This window comes from Talpa occidentalis, unplaced genomic scaffold (genome assembly GCF_014898055.3).
Source record: "Talpa occidentalis isolate TD23 unplaced genomic scaffold, MPIMG_talOcc4v2.1 talOcc4.12, whole genome shotgun sequence".
Lineage (NCBI taxonomy): Eukaryota > Metazoa > Chordata > Mammalia > Eulipotyphla > Talpidae > Talpa > Talpa occidentalis.
This window is the reverse complement of record NW_023601212.1, coordinates 38,544,574-38,557,956: the sequence shown is the minus strand read 5'-3', so window position 1 is coordinate 38,557,956 and position 13,383 is coordinate 38,544,574. Positions and strand designations below refer to the sequence as shown.

Here is a 13,383-nt window from a genome sequence, read left to right as displayed (position 1 = left end):
AAAGGGCCCCAGACCACAGGCGTCTGTCCTGTTGTCCGCCCTGGCTCTGGGCTATTTGCCTTGGCTTTTCCTGTTGAGTTAATATCTAAACGAATATGGGGGAGGGAATCCCCACAAATCCAATGGGAGGAGGGGATGCTCCTCCTCAGCCAAGCCTCCAAAGGGGACTGGATGGTTGCATTGAAAAGTATTCCAGGGCCTCCCGGGTGGCGCAGCCTCTGCAGCACCGGTTCCATCCCCGCCTGCTGGGCGAGGGTCCCACATGGCGCGCAGACCTCTCCTGCCGCCCGCTGCTCCCCTCAGCAGTGTATCCTCAGTCTGCCTGTTCTGTTTCCTGCTCTGGCTCTGGTGAATTCTCTCATCCTCCCGTGCTTCTGACTTTACCCAGTGCTTGTATACATAAATTAAAAAAAAAAGAAATAAACAATTTATTAAAAAAAAAAAGTGTTCCATCTCCCCCCTTGGGGGCCAGAGTGGGAGGGGGTGATTTTCCCATGAATCACGGGGTCTTCTCCTGGAGCCCTCCCCTCCTGCAGGTGTGTGGGTGGGGCTGTGGGCTCAGGACTTGGCTGGGATTGGCTGGAAACAGCCTTGTCTCCACTTCAGCCCTTGGGCATTTGGTGAGTGTCTGGGGGTAGCTCAGCAGGCAGTCCTCTCAAAAGGAGGGCACAGGCTCTGCAGATTTCATTTCCAGTCACAGGCTTGACTCGGTGACCCTCCGTAATGGAACCTTTTGAGAAATAGACCTGTCAAACCTTGCTACTTTCAATCTCTCTGCACCCAGCATGCACCCCATGCTTTTCTACTTCCTTGGGAGAAAATGATACTTGATAACTTGCAAACACTGTCCATTGTTCCTAAATCAGGCTGGGTTCTCTGGGCATCTTTTCCAGAAGGCAAATTATACATATTAAACAAGGGAAGAAAACACATCAGGCCTGAGGCATTCCTGGAAGAATGCTTTCTCTGTCCTGAAATAATTCTTTTTTTTCTTTAAAGATTTATTTATTTATGCATACAAGAACTGGGGTGTAAGCCAGAGGTGCAGGGAGGTGAGAGAATTCACCAGGGAGGGTGGGGAGCAGATCAGGCAGATCTACTGAAATACACTGCTAAGAGGAGTAGCGGGTGAGAAAGGAGAGGTCTGCTGCACCATGTGGGTATCTCTCTGGCCAGCCGGGAATCAAACTCACACTGCAGAGGCTGCGGACAGCTTCACAGTGCTATGCTCAACCCACTGCGCTGCCTGGGAGGCCCCTGAAGTAATTCTTATCGTGCCTATTAAACATGTGGAACCAGCTTGTGGTGTCTGTCTGTTAGAAGCAGAAGGGGTCCAGACAAATTTCTCTGTCTCTTCCTTCTTCAGGAACATCAGCATCTCCAGCTTGGGGAGTCTTGCCTATCAGGAGGCCCCTGGCCCCCTCAAATAATTATAATATACAGTGATCTAAAAATCATCAGGTATTTACTACAAGCCTGGCCCTACTGAGCTAAACAGGGACACTCAAAACCCCTGCCCTCGCCGAGTGGTCACTGACTGAGAAGTGACTACTAAGGGCCTACAGTGCATTTTCTCCTCCAACCTCAGAGCCTCCTATGAATTGGATTGCATGTGTTGTTATTTTTTTTAGAAAGATTTATTTATGCATACAGGAACTGGGGTTCAGGTCAGAGGTGTGGGGGAGGGGGTGAGAGGGTTCACCAGAGACTGAGTGGGGAGCAGAACAGGCAGATTGACTGAAATACACTGCTGAGGGGAGCAGCAGGTGAGACAGGGGAGGTCTGCTGCTCCATGTGGGTCACCTCCCTGGCCAGGGATCGAACTCTCGCTGCGGTAGCTGTGGATTGCTTCACAGTGCTGTGCTTAACCCCTTGTGCCACTAGGGAGGCCCCTGTGTTGTCATTTTTTAGACTCTTGGTAAAGCTGGAAAGACAAGTGTGTCAGAAACAAGGAGGGCCGGGTAGTCATTTATTCCTTAGGCATTTATCATCACCTACGATATGCCAGCCACTGCTTTCCATGTATCATGTGCATTCACAGAAACCTCACAGCCACACTGAAGTAAGAATTACCAACCACGTACAGATGTCACAGTGAGGGCTGGGAGGGTGAGCACCTGGTCCTGGGTCAGGCATGTGGGCTGCAAGGATAGGTAATGAATGCTCTTAAGTCTTATCAGAATCCCATTAAGGCCTGGATCAGGAAGGACCCAATTTGGAAGGTTCTAGAACATTGGGGTCCATTTGGGGTGTCATGTTCTGGCCTCTCAGGGGATCTCAGGACTCTGTTCTGTTCTTCCTCAGCTGGGGGTGATCTTTCTCCTTTACATCTTCATCTCCATGCCAGACGTCCACATTGGGCCTTGAAACAGGTGTACAGTTCCCTGAGTCTCTATTTTGACTCTGGAGTGGATCCAGGAAGGGAGAAATTGTCTTTGGGTATTAATGAGCAGCAGAAGAGGCGAAAATCTGAGGCACTAGATAGAAGATGAAATCTTCTGCCCCGAACTGTGCAGCTAGGAAACAAAGGCACAGGGAAGTCGAATGCCACGCCCAGCTGACCCACATGGCAGCAGGTTAAGTAATCGAGCTGAGCTCCGAACCCGGATTTGAGAGGGAATCCTTGGGAGAGCCGCTTGCGGGCTCCACCCAAGTCCGATACAAGAGGAGTAGCGCGACTTCCCCTTGGCCAGGAGAGGGCGCCCGCGAGCCTCCGATCAGGGTGTTGCGGCGCTCAGCCCCCTCCGCAGGAATGCCGGTGGGGGAGGGCGGGGATGTTGACCCCAAGCCCAGAACAGCTGCAGCGGCCCTGGCAGCTCAGATTCCGCTGTCTTCCCCTCCCTGGAACCCCGGGGGGCCTTACGGGTGGGGGTGGGGCGGGGAATGTGTGTCCTCTGTTTTCTTCGCCCCCTCGTCCAGGCCTTCCAACCCAAGGCTTCCAGGGAAAGGCAGGCAAGGCCTAGGAGGGAAGGAATCACACCAATAACATTGCAATTAATATCTGTCATTTATGAAACACCTACGTTCTGGCACTTAGTGGGGATTTTCTTGCCCAGAATGCCTCCACTTTACAGAAGAGGAAACTGAGACCCAGAAAAGTGCCGTTTCTTTCTCAAGTAGGAGGTGTCTGGAGCTTCTCAGTGGACAGAGCTGCCAGGATATGCCCAGTTTGTTCCCTTACAGGCTCAGCCAAGTCTCCTCAGGTCAGTTCTTGGTTCCCTGAAAGCTTCTGACCGCCCACTTGTTTTCCCCAAGGCTTCTGGAACTGGCCTTGCTCCCTGATCCCATAGGGCATCACATGCCTCCCTTCTTGGTCCAAGGAGTTCTGCTCTGGCGATGAGAAGCTGGCTGCTAAAAGGGGAGGAAGAATAATTCAGCAGTCACATTTGGGGTTGATTACCTAGTATTAATGCTTTTTGGGTCTGAAAGCGCCGTGAAATTACAATAATATGCACCCTCACAGAACTTACAACTTGGTCAGGAAGAACTACTCATAAATAAGCAGTTATGAGGGCCCACAGGAGCCTCCTAATTAATTCAGCCTGGTGAGTCAAGGAAGGCTTCCTGGAGGAAGCAGCATTTAGACTGAGATCTGAAAGTCTCAGTCAAGTAAGAGTAACCAGGTGAAGTATTTTCAGTATGGAAGAGAGAACATGGTTTTGTTTCAGGAGAATGGAACATATTTTTGTGCAAAGACCTGGAAGTAAAACAGGGCATGATGGTTTAGGGAGCAGAAAAAAGATCTTTAGGGCCTCCCTGGTGGTGGAAGGGATTAAGTCTCAGCACTATGAAGCTATAGGCAGCCACTGCAGCATGAATTCTTTCCCTGGCCAGGGAGCTGACCCCCATGGCACAGCAGACCTCTCCTGTCTCACCCGCTGCTCCCCTCAGCAGTGTATTTCAGTCAGTCTGCCTGTTCTCCCCACTCTGTCTCTGGTGAATCCTCTCACCCCTGCACCTCTGACCTATAGCCCAGTTCTTCTATGTGAAAATAAATAAAATAAAAATCTTACAATAAAGGAATAATTCTTAAAAGTTCTGTAATGTGATAAAACATTTGAGTTCACTCATAGAAGAAATAAAAATTAAATCAGGAGAAAAGTGAGATGTTAGTTTTTACCCATTAGATTGGAAAACATTGAGAAGACTGATATCACACGGTGTGGTGAGGCCTTGGGGAAGCAATCATGCTTTCATATGGATGTTGGTCCTCCCCATTAGAAATGAATTTTGTAATATTTATAAAAATTACAAATGCATGATTTCTTTAGCCAAGTAGCCCCATAGCTGAAACACTTGCATATGTGTGTAATGATGTATGCACACAAGATTATTCATTACAGTCATTTTTATAATAGCAAAAATTGGAGAGCGCCCAAAGATTCATCATTGTGGGGCTGGTTGCATGAATTATCATCTGTCTACACAATGGAATATTTTGCAGCTGTGCAAAGGAATTAAACTGTCTTCTTGGACTGATATAGTAAAACTTCCAAGATATAATGTTCAGGGCCAGAGCTAAAGTTCAAGTGTATGTGTAAAGCCTCTGTTGTTTTTTTGTGAAAAAGTTTAAGAAGTATATGCTCTGTTAAATGGTCCATTAAAATATTCCACATTTACTTTAAAATCTTGATGAAACATATGCAATGTAAAAGTTACTGTTTTATCCATTTTTAAGTGTCCAGTTCAGTGGCATTAATACAATTTACACAGTTGTGCAACTGTCACCACCATCCATTTCCAGGACTTCTTCACCTTCCCAGACTGAAACTCTGTCCCCGTTAAACTATGACTCCTCATTTCCCCCTCTTAGCCCCTGTGAAAAACTATTTCACTTTGGTCCATGAATTTGCATATTCTAGGCACCTCACGTGGATGGACTCACACAATAGAACTGTCCTTTTGTGACTGGTTTATATCATTGGCCTACTGGCCTTGCAGTTCCTCCAGGTTGTAGTATGTTTCAGAATTTCCTTCTTTTTCAGACTGAATAATATTCCTCTGTGTGTGCATACTATGGTTTGTTTATCTACGCATCAGGTTTTTTTCTTGTGTAATCTGGACCAATAATCAAGTTATGACAGTCAGGGGTGGTGGATCAGGAATTGGTCAGTTGAGAACAGATTTTTTTTTTTTGTAAAATACTCTTTAATTAAAAATTTTACTTACTGAGAAGATGTTTCAGGAATTCTTTGGGATGTTTGTGGAGAATGGATTGTAGCTAGGCAAATGCAGACGTAGGGAGGGGGCTGGTGCAATACTCCAGGTGAGAAATGATGGTGACTGGTTAGGCTGGGGGCCAAGAAGGTACTGCAGAGTGCTTGGTTCTGAATGTATTTTGCAGGTCAATGGAACAAGACCTCCTAATAGATTAGCTGTGAGGTGTGAAGGATAGCAACTATAGCGTTCTCCTGGATTTTTGGCTTGAGCAAAGAGAAAAGCTAACATGGGGAAGATGGTGGGGAGAGTGGAGGGAGTCAAAATCCAGAGCCGAAGGTTACTCTGTCTTTAGCACCTTTGAGCATTGGCCGGTCTTTGTTGGTCGGTGATCACATCTTGCTAGAATTTAATAACAGCCTTTTCCTCCACCACATTTGTTTTCATAGTTGCTAACCGATGATTCTTCCTTATGTATAACAGAAAGTAACTCAGGGTGATTTAAGCTGCAAGAGAATTTATTAGGTGGATTCTGGTGTCTCAAGAAATCACCAGCCTTGGAAGATGGAAAGAGACAAAGTGGGGGTACAGATGAGGCGAGAACTTAAATCTTCCCCTCGAAGTCACTTGGCAGTTCTGGCTTTTGCTGCGAACCGTGGCTATGCCAATCTCCTGTCCCTTCCCTCCCTTTCCTCTCTGACTCTGTCTTTCTTTTTGGTGGTTGGCTCTCAATGGTAAATCCTGTGCTTCTGATGAGTGAAATTGACATCACTCTAGCTTCAAGAGAATCTGGCAGAAGCCTGATGTTCTCTCGCATCAGGAGTTCATGAGCAGGGGTTTGGAATACTGTATGCTCACCCACAAATAAACCTCAAATATGGCTCCACTTATGGCAATTATGATGGCTTTTCCTTCTTGGCTACAAGAGCAATTTTCCTTTAAAATAGATTATTTAAGGGAGTTCTTTAAAAAGAAAGGGAATACTGGACATCATTTAGGATAGCGGAAACTTTTGAGCTGAGGCAGGCAGCAAATATCTGGAATGTTTTAGTGATGTGTACTCTGGAATATACACATATTACATCATTCAGGGTTCCAGATGGAAAGAGATAATACATTCAAAGTGAGTAACTGGGGTGTGGTGGCATCCTGCTACAACTCTGCAGTCCTGTCACTGTCTTTGACCAACACGGGTGATGGGAAGCAGGGGTTCCCAGAAACTGGGGGTGGAGAGATGCTGTAATCCCCAGTGACCTACATGGAGGGAAGTGGTGTGTCTCCGCCAACCTTTTGATCTCCTGTTGATGCTTCCTACTGGCACAACCCAACACAACCAAAGCCAAAAGGAGAGGAGATTGGTTGATGGAGTTTTTGGGGTGAGCCTCTTGAGGCAAATCAAAGCCCTCCTGTACACATGTGTTTCATATTTCTTTTTAACAATTAATTTTATTTGAAAATTGAAATGTAATTCACATGCTGTGAAAATGACCATTTTTTTTTAAAGTGCACAATTCAGCAGCTTTTGATATGTTCACAAGGTTGTGCAACCACACCCACCATCAAATTTCACATATTCATTTGCAGGTGCTTCTGCATGGTGTCAAAAACCCAACATGCAGATGGGAGGAGTTGATTTAATAAAAAATAAGAAGTAGCCCCATTATTTTTTCACTGACTCTAAGGGATGCGCTCCTAAATATTCTAGGGTTTGGAACACTTCCCCTTTGCCTAGAAGATGTCACAAGAGACTCAGTTTATTTGTTTATGAACCGGGCAGGTTCTGAGTGCTCCCATTACATAAGGCTGAAGAGCAAATACAAGTGAAGCACTTCCCCAGGAGCCTCGTATTGAAAGGCGGCAGCTGATGGTGAGCCACATAGCGTGCAGGGACTGTTCCTGCTGTCTTGGCACCATTGCTGCCCTGCTTTGTAGAAAGGGCCACCTTCCCAGGGTCACCCAGTGAACAAGAGGCAGAGCCAACGCTTACTCCCACAGTCCATGTGCTTCTGATTCTCCAGAGGAGGAGACACTGTCTTGGGGTTCGGATGGGACTCCTATTGTTCTGAAAGTGTTTTAGGTTGTGGTCAAGTATACATAGCACAAAATTTACCTTTTAAACCACTTTGGAGTGTGCATATCAGTTGTGTTAAGAACATTCACACTGTTGTGACAACACCCCCCTCACCTGCCCATAGATGCTTCCTCTTGAAGGACTGAAACTTTGGCCCCAGTGTACAATGATTCCCCATCCTCTTTTGTCACCATTCTACGTCCTGTCACTATGAATTTGACTCCTCTAGGACCTCACAGAATTGAAATCATTCAGCATTTGTCTTCTTGTGGCTGCTTCATTTTGCTGAACATAAAGTCCTCAAGGTTCTCCCATGTTGTAGCCTGTATCAGAATCTCCTGCCTTTATAAGGCCGAGTAACATTCCACTTGGTGGACCTGCCACACATGCCTATTCATTCACTCCTCAGTGGGCATTTGGGTTGCTGCACCTTTTGGCCACTGTGAATAACGCTGCTGTGAACAGGGGGGTGCTTACATCCCTTTGAGATCTGTTTTCAGTCATTTTGGGGTAACATCCAGAAATTGAATTGTTGGGTCACATGAACATTCTGTTTGATTTTTTGAGGAACTTCCATAGTATCTTCCACAGTGACTCATTGTTCTACATTCCCAGCAGCAGTTCATGAAGCTCCCAACTTCTCTACATCCTCATAGACACTTGTGTGTGACCAGAAAAGCTGGTGACTCCCCTTAGCCAGCCCAGCTCCGTGTGTGTGTGTGTGTGTGTGTGTGTGTGTGTGTGTGTGTCTAATGGGGGTTTGGATGTCTTTGTATTCCCAGGCCCAAGATAATGAAGTCCTGAGGGTGAGTGAGTCAGTCTCTCATCCTTGTGGTCCATCGACAATACTTTCTCCTCCCGGAGGACTCCCTTGTGTTCCCAGACACAGACCTGGTTCCCTGCTCTGGGTGCCTCAGTCCAGGGATTCCCTCTGTACCCCAGTCTTAACCATGGAGGGTTAAGACTATAGAGGGAGGGCCCAGGGCTCTTTGGGGCCCCAGCAATGCCCAGGCACAGAGGGGATCAGGAGTAATTTGATGAATGGATGAGGCAAGATTGTACAGTCTCTGAGATGGGTGCAGGCTGAAAAGGCCTAGCTATTCAAGGGGGGAGTGCTGGGGGAGGCTCTGCTCACTGGGCCATACCCGCGTGCTGAGACAACTGCGGGCCAGGCAGCTGAGGCCAAGGCTGAGGAGGCGTGGCCAGCGGAAGAGCAGGCGGTGGGCTGTTTGCACGTACACTCTGCCTGAGGGGTCTGCAGCCTTGAGTGCCGTCAATGGGATGTATCTGGCATTGGTCTGTTTGCGCAGGGCTGGTCTGGCTGAGCCGATGACCTTGACAATGACCTGTGGATTGGAGCCCTGAGCTCTGGAGCATAGGGAGGGGGATTCAGTAGGGAGAGGGCCCCTCACACCTGAGCCTTGTCTTGGAGATTTGGGCATACCACTCACCTGAGCTACATCTTGTGGGCTCTGTCCTATGGAGCGAAAAATTTCCTCAGAGGCTGGGAGGTAAAAGTCTTGGAAGTAGTGTAGGGTATCGGGGTCCATGCTTGGGAACTCTGAGGTGGAAACCTGCTCCCAAATTTTCCTCTCAAAGTTGGTGATCACTGGGCCTGGCTCCACCAGGGAGATGCTGGGAACAGGAGTAAGGGAAAGGGGTCTGGGCCCCACATAATTGCTACCCCATTTTGTCCATTATTGGTCCCTTTTCCCCCTCAAGCCCCTCCACATTCCCCCATCATTGCATATTTCATCCCACCACATCCCCCATCTCCTTCACTACCCCCCTTTTCTTGTAATGGTTCCATCACTGCCTCCCTCCCCCCTCACTGTCTCCCATCTCCCCCTCACTGCCCAAGTGTCTCCCATCTCCCCCTCACTGCCCAGGTGCCTGCCTCACTAGATATTGAACTCGAGCAACTGGATAGCCAAACTCTCGAAGAATGCCTCCAGAGCGAACTTGGAGGCTGCGTAGACTTCATTGAACATGACACCTGAGAGGATTAGAAGAATGCAAGGCCCTTGAGGGATCTGGGTGATAGACTTTGTGGGTTCAGAGGGTTGGGGTTTTGTGACAGAGAGAGGGTTTGGAGTCAGAATGAAGGGATATCTAGGATCTGTGGGTCTGGTGTCTGGTATTGTGTGATGGAAGCATTTGGAGTTGGGAGAAGGTTGTCTTGGGATGCCAACTCTTCCCAGCAGTGCTGCCTCTGCCCTGGGCCCAGGAAATTCCCCTATTTCCCTCCACCCTCTAAAGCCCTGTGTCTCTTGCACATGGGATTCCTAGGATCCTTGAGGACAAGCCTGGTGTAGCAGAACCCTTATCAGGTCTTGTTGAGCAGTGAATGTGGCCTATGAGGTCAGGAGGTGCAGCTGGATGAGGGACCAAAGCAGTGGGGTTGAGTAGATGCAGCTTCTCCACAACAGGGTAACTTAATCCCCTCAGTTCCTTAGGGGACTGCTGGGAGTGGGGGCAGATCCAAGGGAATTTCTAAAGGAAGGAAGAGTCTGGAGGGGTTTAAGGAAGAAGGACCCAGGAGCATGGATGGCAAGTAGGTGTCCTTCATAGTAGACCCATGGCAGACATCACTAATCAATCACTGTTCTTTTTTTGGTGGAAATCCAGAGTTCCAAATCGAGACATCTCTGGGGCCTTGTAGGAGGTGGGGGTGTTTTTGGTAAGGAGTCTCAGGGGAAAGAATTCTGGTGTTCTTTTGGGTCTCAGGGGATGGTTGAGAGAGATTTTTGGAGGTGTCCAAAAGCAGGATTGAGGCTGGGATGTGGATTGCCATTGCAGCATCTGTATCACCACTGTCTAGTCCTGTGCCATGGAAGACATAGTTAATCTATGCCAGAACTTTTTCTTTTTGAGCTTCAGAATCATTCTCAACACAGGTTCATTTGGAATATGAGCTAAAACCTATTTGCCATCCTTCCAACCTGAGGAGGGTCAGACATTATAGGCATTCCCAGTGTTGGGGGGGGTGTTCCCAGGGCTCACCCTGAAGCCCCATGATACTGCTGACCACCACAATGTGGCCCTGTCGTCTTCTCTTCATGCCAGGAAGCACAGCTTTGACCAGACGGACAGCTCCAAAAAAGTTGGTGTCAAATACATCCTGCATGGCAGCGAGGCTGAGCCCTTCCAGGGGCCCCACCAGGCCCACTCCAGCATTATTCACTAAGCAAGGGTTTCTGAGGGTTACTTTAAGGTCCCCCCAACCCTTCTAGTGTCACTCTTCCAGGGATATTCCCTGAATCATCCTACCCCCACCCCCAACCCAAGGCCAGAGCCAGTGCAGGATATCTTGGGTGGGCAAATGTGGACCCTTGATGATCCTTAAATACAATTTAGCTTCTATTATAGCAGACCTTGAGCCTTTGATGGGGAAGGGCTTCTGAGAACATCTTCCCCTTAATGCATGAGCAATTAAGTTCTAACACCAAATTGCATCAAAGCAACCACACCCACCCTCCATAGCAGCAGGCCTTTTGCAGACCATGAGTTGCTTCCTCATCATGCTCTTTTTCCTGAATGAGTCACAAAAGTAATTTTTCCAACCACATTCGGCTTTCTCCATATGTGAGAAGTTCTATTTAATAAAATCCACCATATCCCAGGTCTGAGATTATTTCACATATCTTTAGTAAACTGATTGGCATTGCAGGCTCTTAGTCAACTTGTGTACCCTTCTTCTCAGGGACAGAAGTTGTTTATGAAGCAAAGAGGCTGGTACTCAGACACTTGAGAGGGTTTGCTATGATGAGGATAGGTACTAAGGCCAGGGAGGGGTACGTGACCCCAGTGGCTACTCAGACTCACCCAGCACGTCCACTTCTCCCTGGATGCAGCTGAGACAGTGGGCCACTGACTCATCACTGCACACGTCCATCTGGGCCACAGTGAGTGTGTGGCCCAGAGTTTTCCCGGCAGCTGCCTCCAGCATCCCTTTCTTTCCCAGGTCCCTCATGGTGGCTATCACTGGGGACAGAGAGCAGAGTTGGGGTAGGGAGTAGTTCTCTTCCTTGTGTGTGGACTTATATGAGCAGTCACGGAGGGAGGAAGAACCATAGGCTTACACACTTGTATTCACCACACAACCATAAATGCATACTTGTGTATATACATTCACATATACCTCCACCCATGCATATATAGATCTAGCAAACATTTAGGGATCATCTCCTACACACTATGCTATTCTAGATGCTAAGATTATTGCAAGTAACAAAGTCTCTGCCTTCATGGAATTCATTACCTACTAGGTAAGACAACAAAATAAATGAGACAGATTGTCTTGAGAAAGCAATACACACACACCTAGCATCAACAAATGTGCATATGAGCACATGTAAGTGTGAATAGCCACCAATACATCAATATAAGTTCAGATTTACTGAACATCTCATGTGCCAAATACCTTTATAGGCACTATCTCTAATCCTCTCAAAAATCCCATGACTTGTTTTCCAAAGATGGTCACAGCATTATTTCTCATCGCAATGCCCTTCTAGAAACTTCCCTCCCTTCCTTCAAGACATGAAATCTACTTCCCCTCTCCTTGAATCTTGTTACTAGCTTACTAGCTAGGAAGGGATAGAAGACAGTGAAAGTGATGCTGTGTGGCTTTGGAGATTAACTCACAAACTGTGCTTAAAGTATCTGGCTTGCCGACTGGAATATTCATTCTCAAAAACTTCAGTCACTGTGAAGCAACCCAGTTGTCCTGAGGCCACCATACTGGGAGGAAGCGCAAGCTAGCCCAGACAGAGAGACAACATGGAGAAATCCCAAAATTAGCAGAAGGGAGAAAGATGCTTGTCCTACCCTTAGCAAATGTTGGAACTGAGATTGGAACCTGGGCTTGTCGGAGTTGAGCTCACACGCTTGCTCACCTCCTCCCCCTGTGTGCACCCATCACCACAAATGCACATGCCTGGGAGCATCTGCAGACTGTTGTGAGCCTGAGTGACTCAGGATGCTGCGGTGATGGATGGAGCCACATGATCTACACAGGGCCAAGGGGCACAACTGCCTGTGTTCAAAATCCAGCTTCTGCCATTTTCCAGCTGGGCTACCTTTGGCAAGGACCTTTGGAGTCTGTACCTCAGTTTCCTCATTTCTAAAAGGAGGCAAATGATAGCAGCCACTTCACTAGGGTGATATGAGGATTAAATGACATAATAGATATAAAACACTTAGATAGGGAGCATGATACATGGTAAACAATAAACATCATCCTTTAGCAATGTCAGCATTCATCCAACTGTCACACAGCTCAGTTTCCTTTCTAGACACTGGCACTCAGGCTGTCACTCCCAAAGTTGTGCATGTCTCTAAGACAGAGGGCAGAAGGCTGGGAGAAACAGCTCTGCCAAGTGGGGCAGGGCCCTTACCCCCAGTAGCCTTGTCTTAGGTAACAGCCCTTTGCCCATGTGGGCTCCAGCTTATTCTGGGTCAGAAGTTCTCATTGTTGGGGTGCAGGTTGGGCAATTTACTCCACAGATTCAGAAGGCCAAGTTCCTAGATCTTTAAATACTCCCCCACCTCCCCCACCTCAGTCAGGGACACTAAGAGGCTTATCCAGTAATTGGGGGAGTGATGGGGGAGGGAATGTCCAAAGCAAAACCTAGAGAAATTCTTCTCCAAGTATCTCCCATCACCCACCTCCTGCCATGCTCCCCCAGATTTATTTGGTTTCTTAGCACTTATTATAAAATTTTAGTGTTTGTTTATTAGCAGGTCTCTCTCTCTTCCTTTACTACAACACTACCCAGCACAGAGATTTTTATCTGTTCACATCTGTGTTCTCAGCACCCAGAACAGAGCCTGGCACCCAGTAGGTGCTCAAGAAATGTTAGCTGAATTAAGGATTGACTCACAGGATAGGCAGAAAAGGGAACTCATATGTCCTGGGTCCTCCCCCAGCCCACAAAGACAACTGGAAGGGATGGGTTGGTGGAAAAGCTGAACTCACCCCTACCCCTCCCAGTGCTCTGGGTCCCTGACCTTGGTAACGCTGTAGGGGGTCATGAGCCAGCATCGTCGCAAGTGCCAGGCCAATCCCTGTGGAGCAGCCGGAGATCAACACAGTCCGGGGCATGGCAGCCATGTTGATCTCTGCCTGGACTCGTGACTGCCGCTGGCCAGCC

General features: G+C 47.8%; 1 protein-coding gene across 1 annotated transcript; it reads right to left on the bottom strand.

The window, feature by feature from the left end:
* Positions 1–2,267: 2,267 nt before the first annotated feature.
* Positions 2,268–13,343, bottom strand: RDH8 (retinol dehydrogenase 8). Its single transcript, XM_037507920.1, has 7 exons — positions 13,241–13,343; positions 11,054–11,212; positions 10,232–10,411; positions 9,131–9,224; positions 8,680–8,863; positions 8,364–8,574; positions 2,268–2,299 (listed from the first exon to the last, which is right to left on the bottom strand). Exons 1-7 carry the CDS (start codon positions 13,341–13,343, stop codon positions 2,268–2,270), a joined length of 963 nt encoding a protein of 320 aa, XP_037363817.1.
* Positions 13,344–13,383: the final 40 nt, after the last annotated feature.

Bases quoted from the DNA above. Each gene is read 5' to 3' on its own strand.
- RDH8 (XM_037507920.1), bottom strand. From the start codon at position 13,343: ATGGCTGCCATGCCCCGGACTGTGTTGATCTCCGGCTGCTCCACAGGG. The intron at 11,213-13,240 runs GTCAGGGACCCA...CTCTGTCCCCAG, and splicing joins CCCCCTACAGCGTTACCAAG to TGATAGCCACCATGAGGGAC. The intron at 8,575-8,679 runs GTGAGTGGTATG...TCCAATCCACAG, and splicing joins GCCCACAAGATGTAGCTCAG to GTCATTGTCAAGGTCATCGG.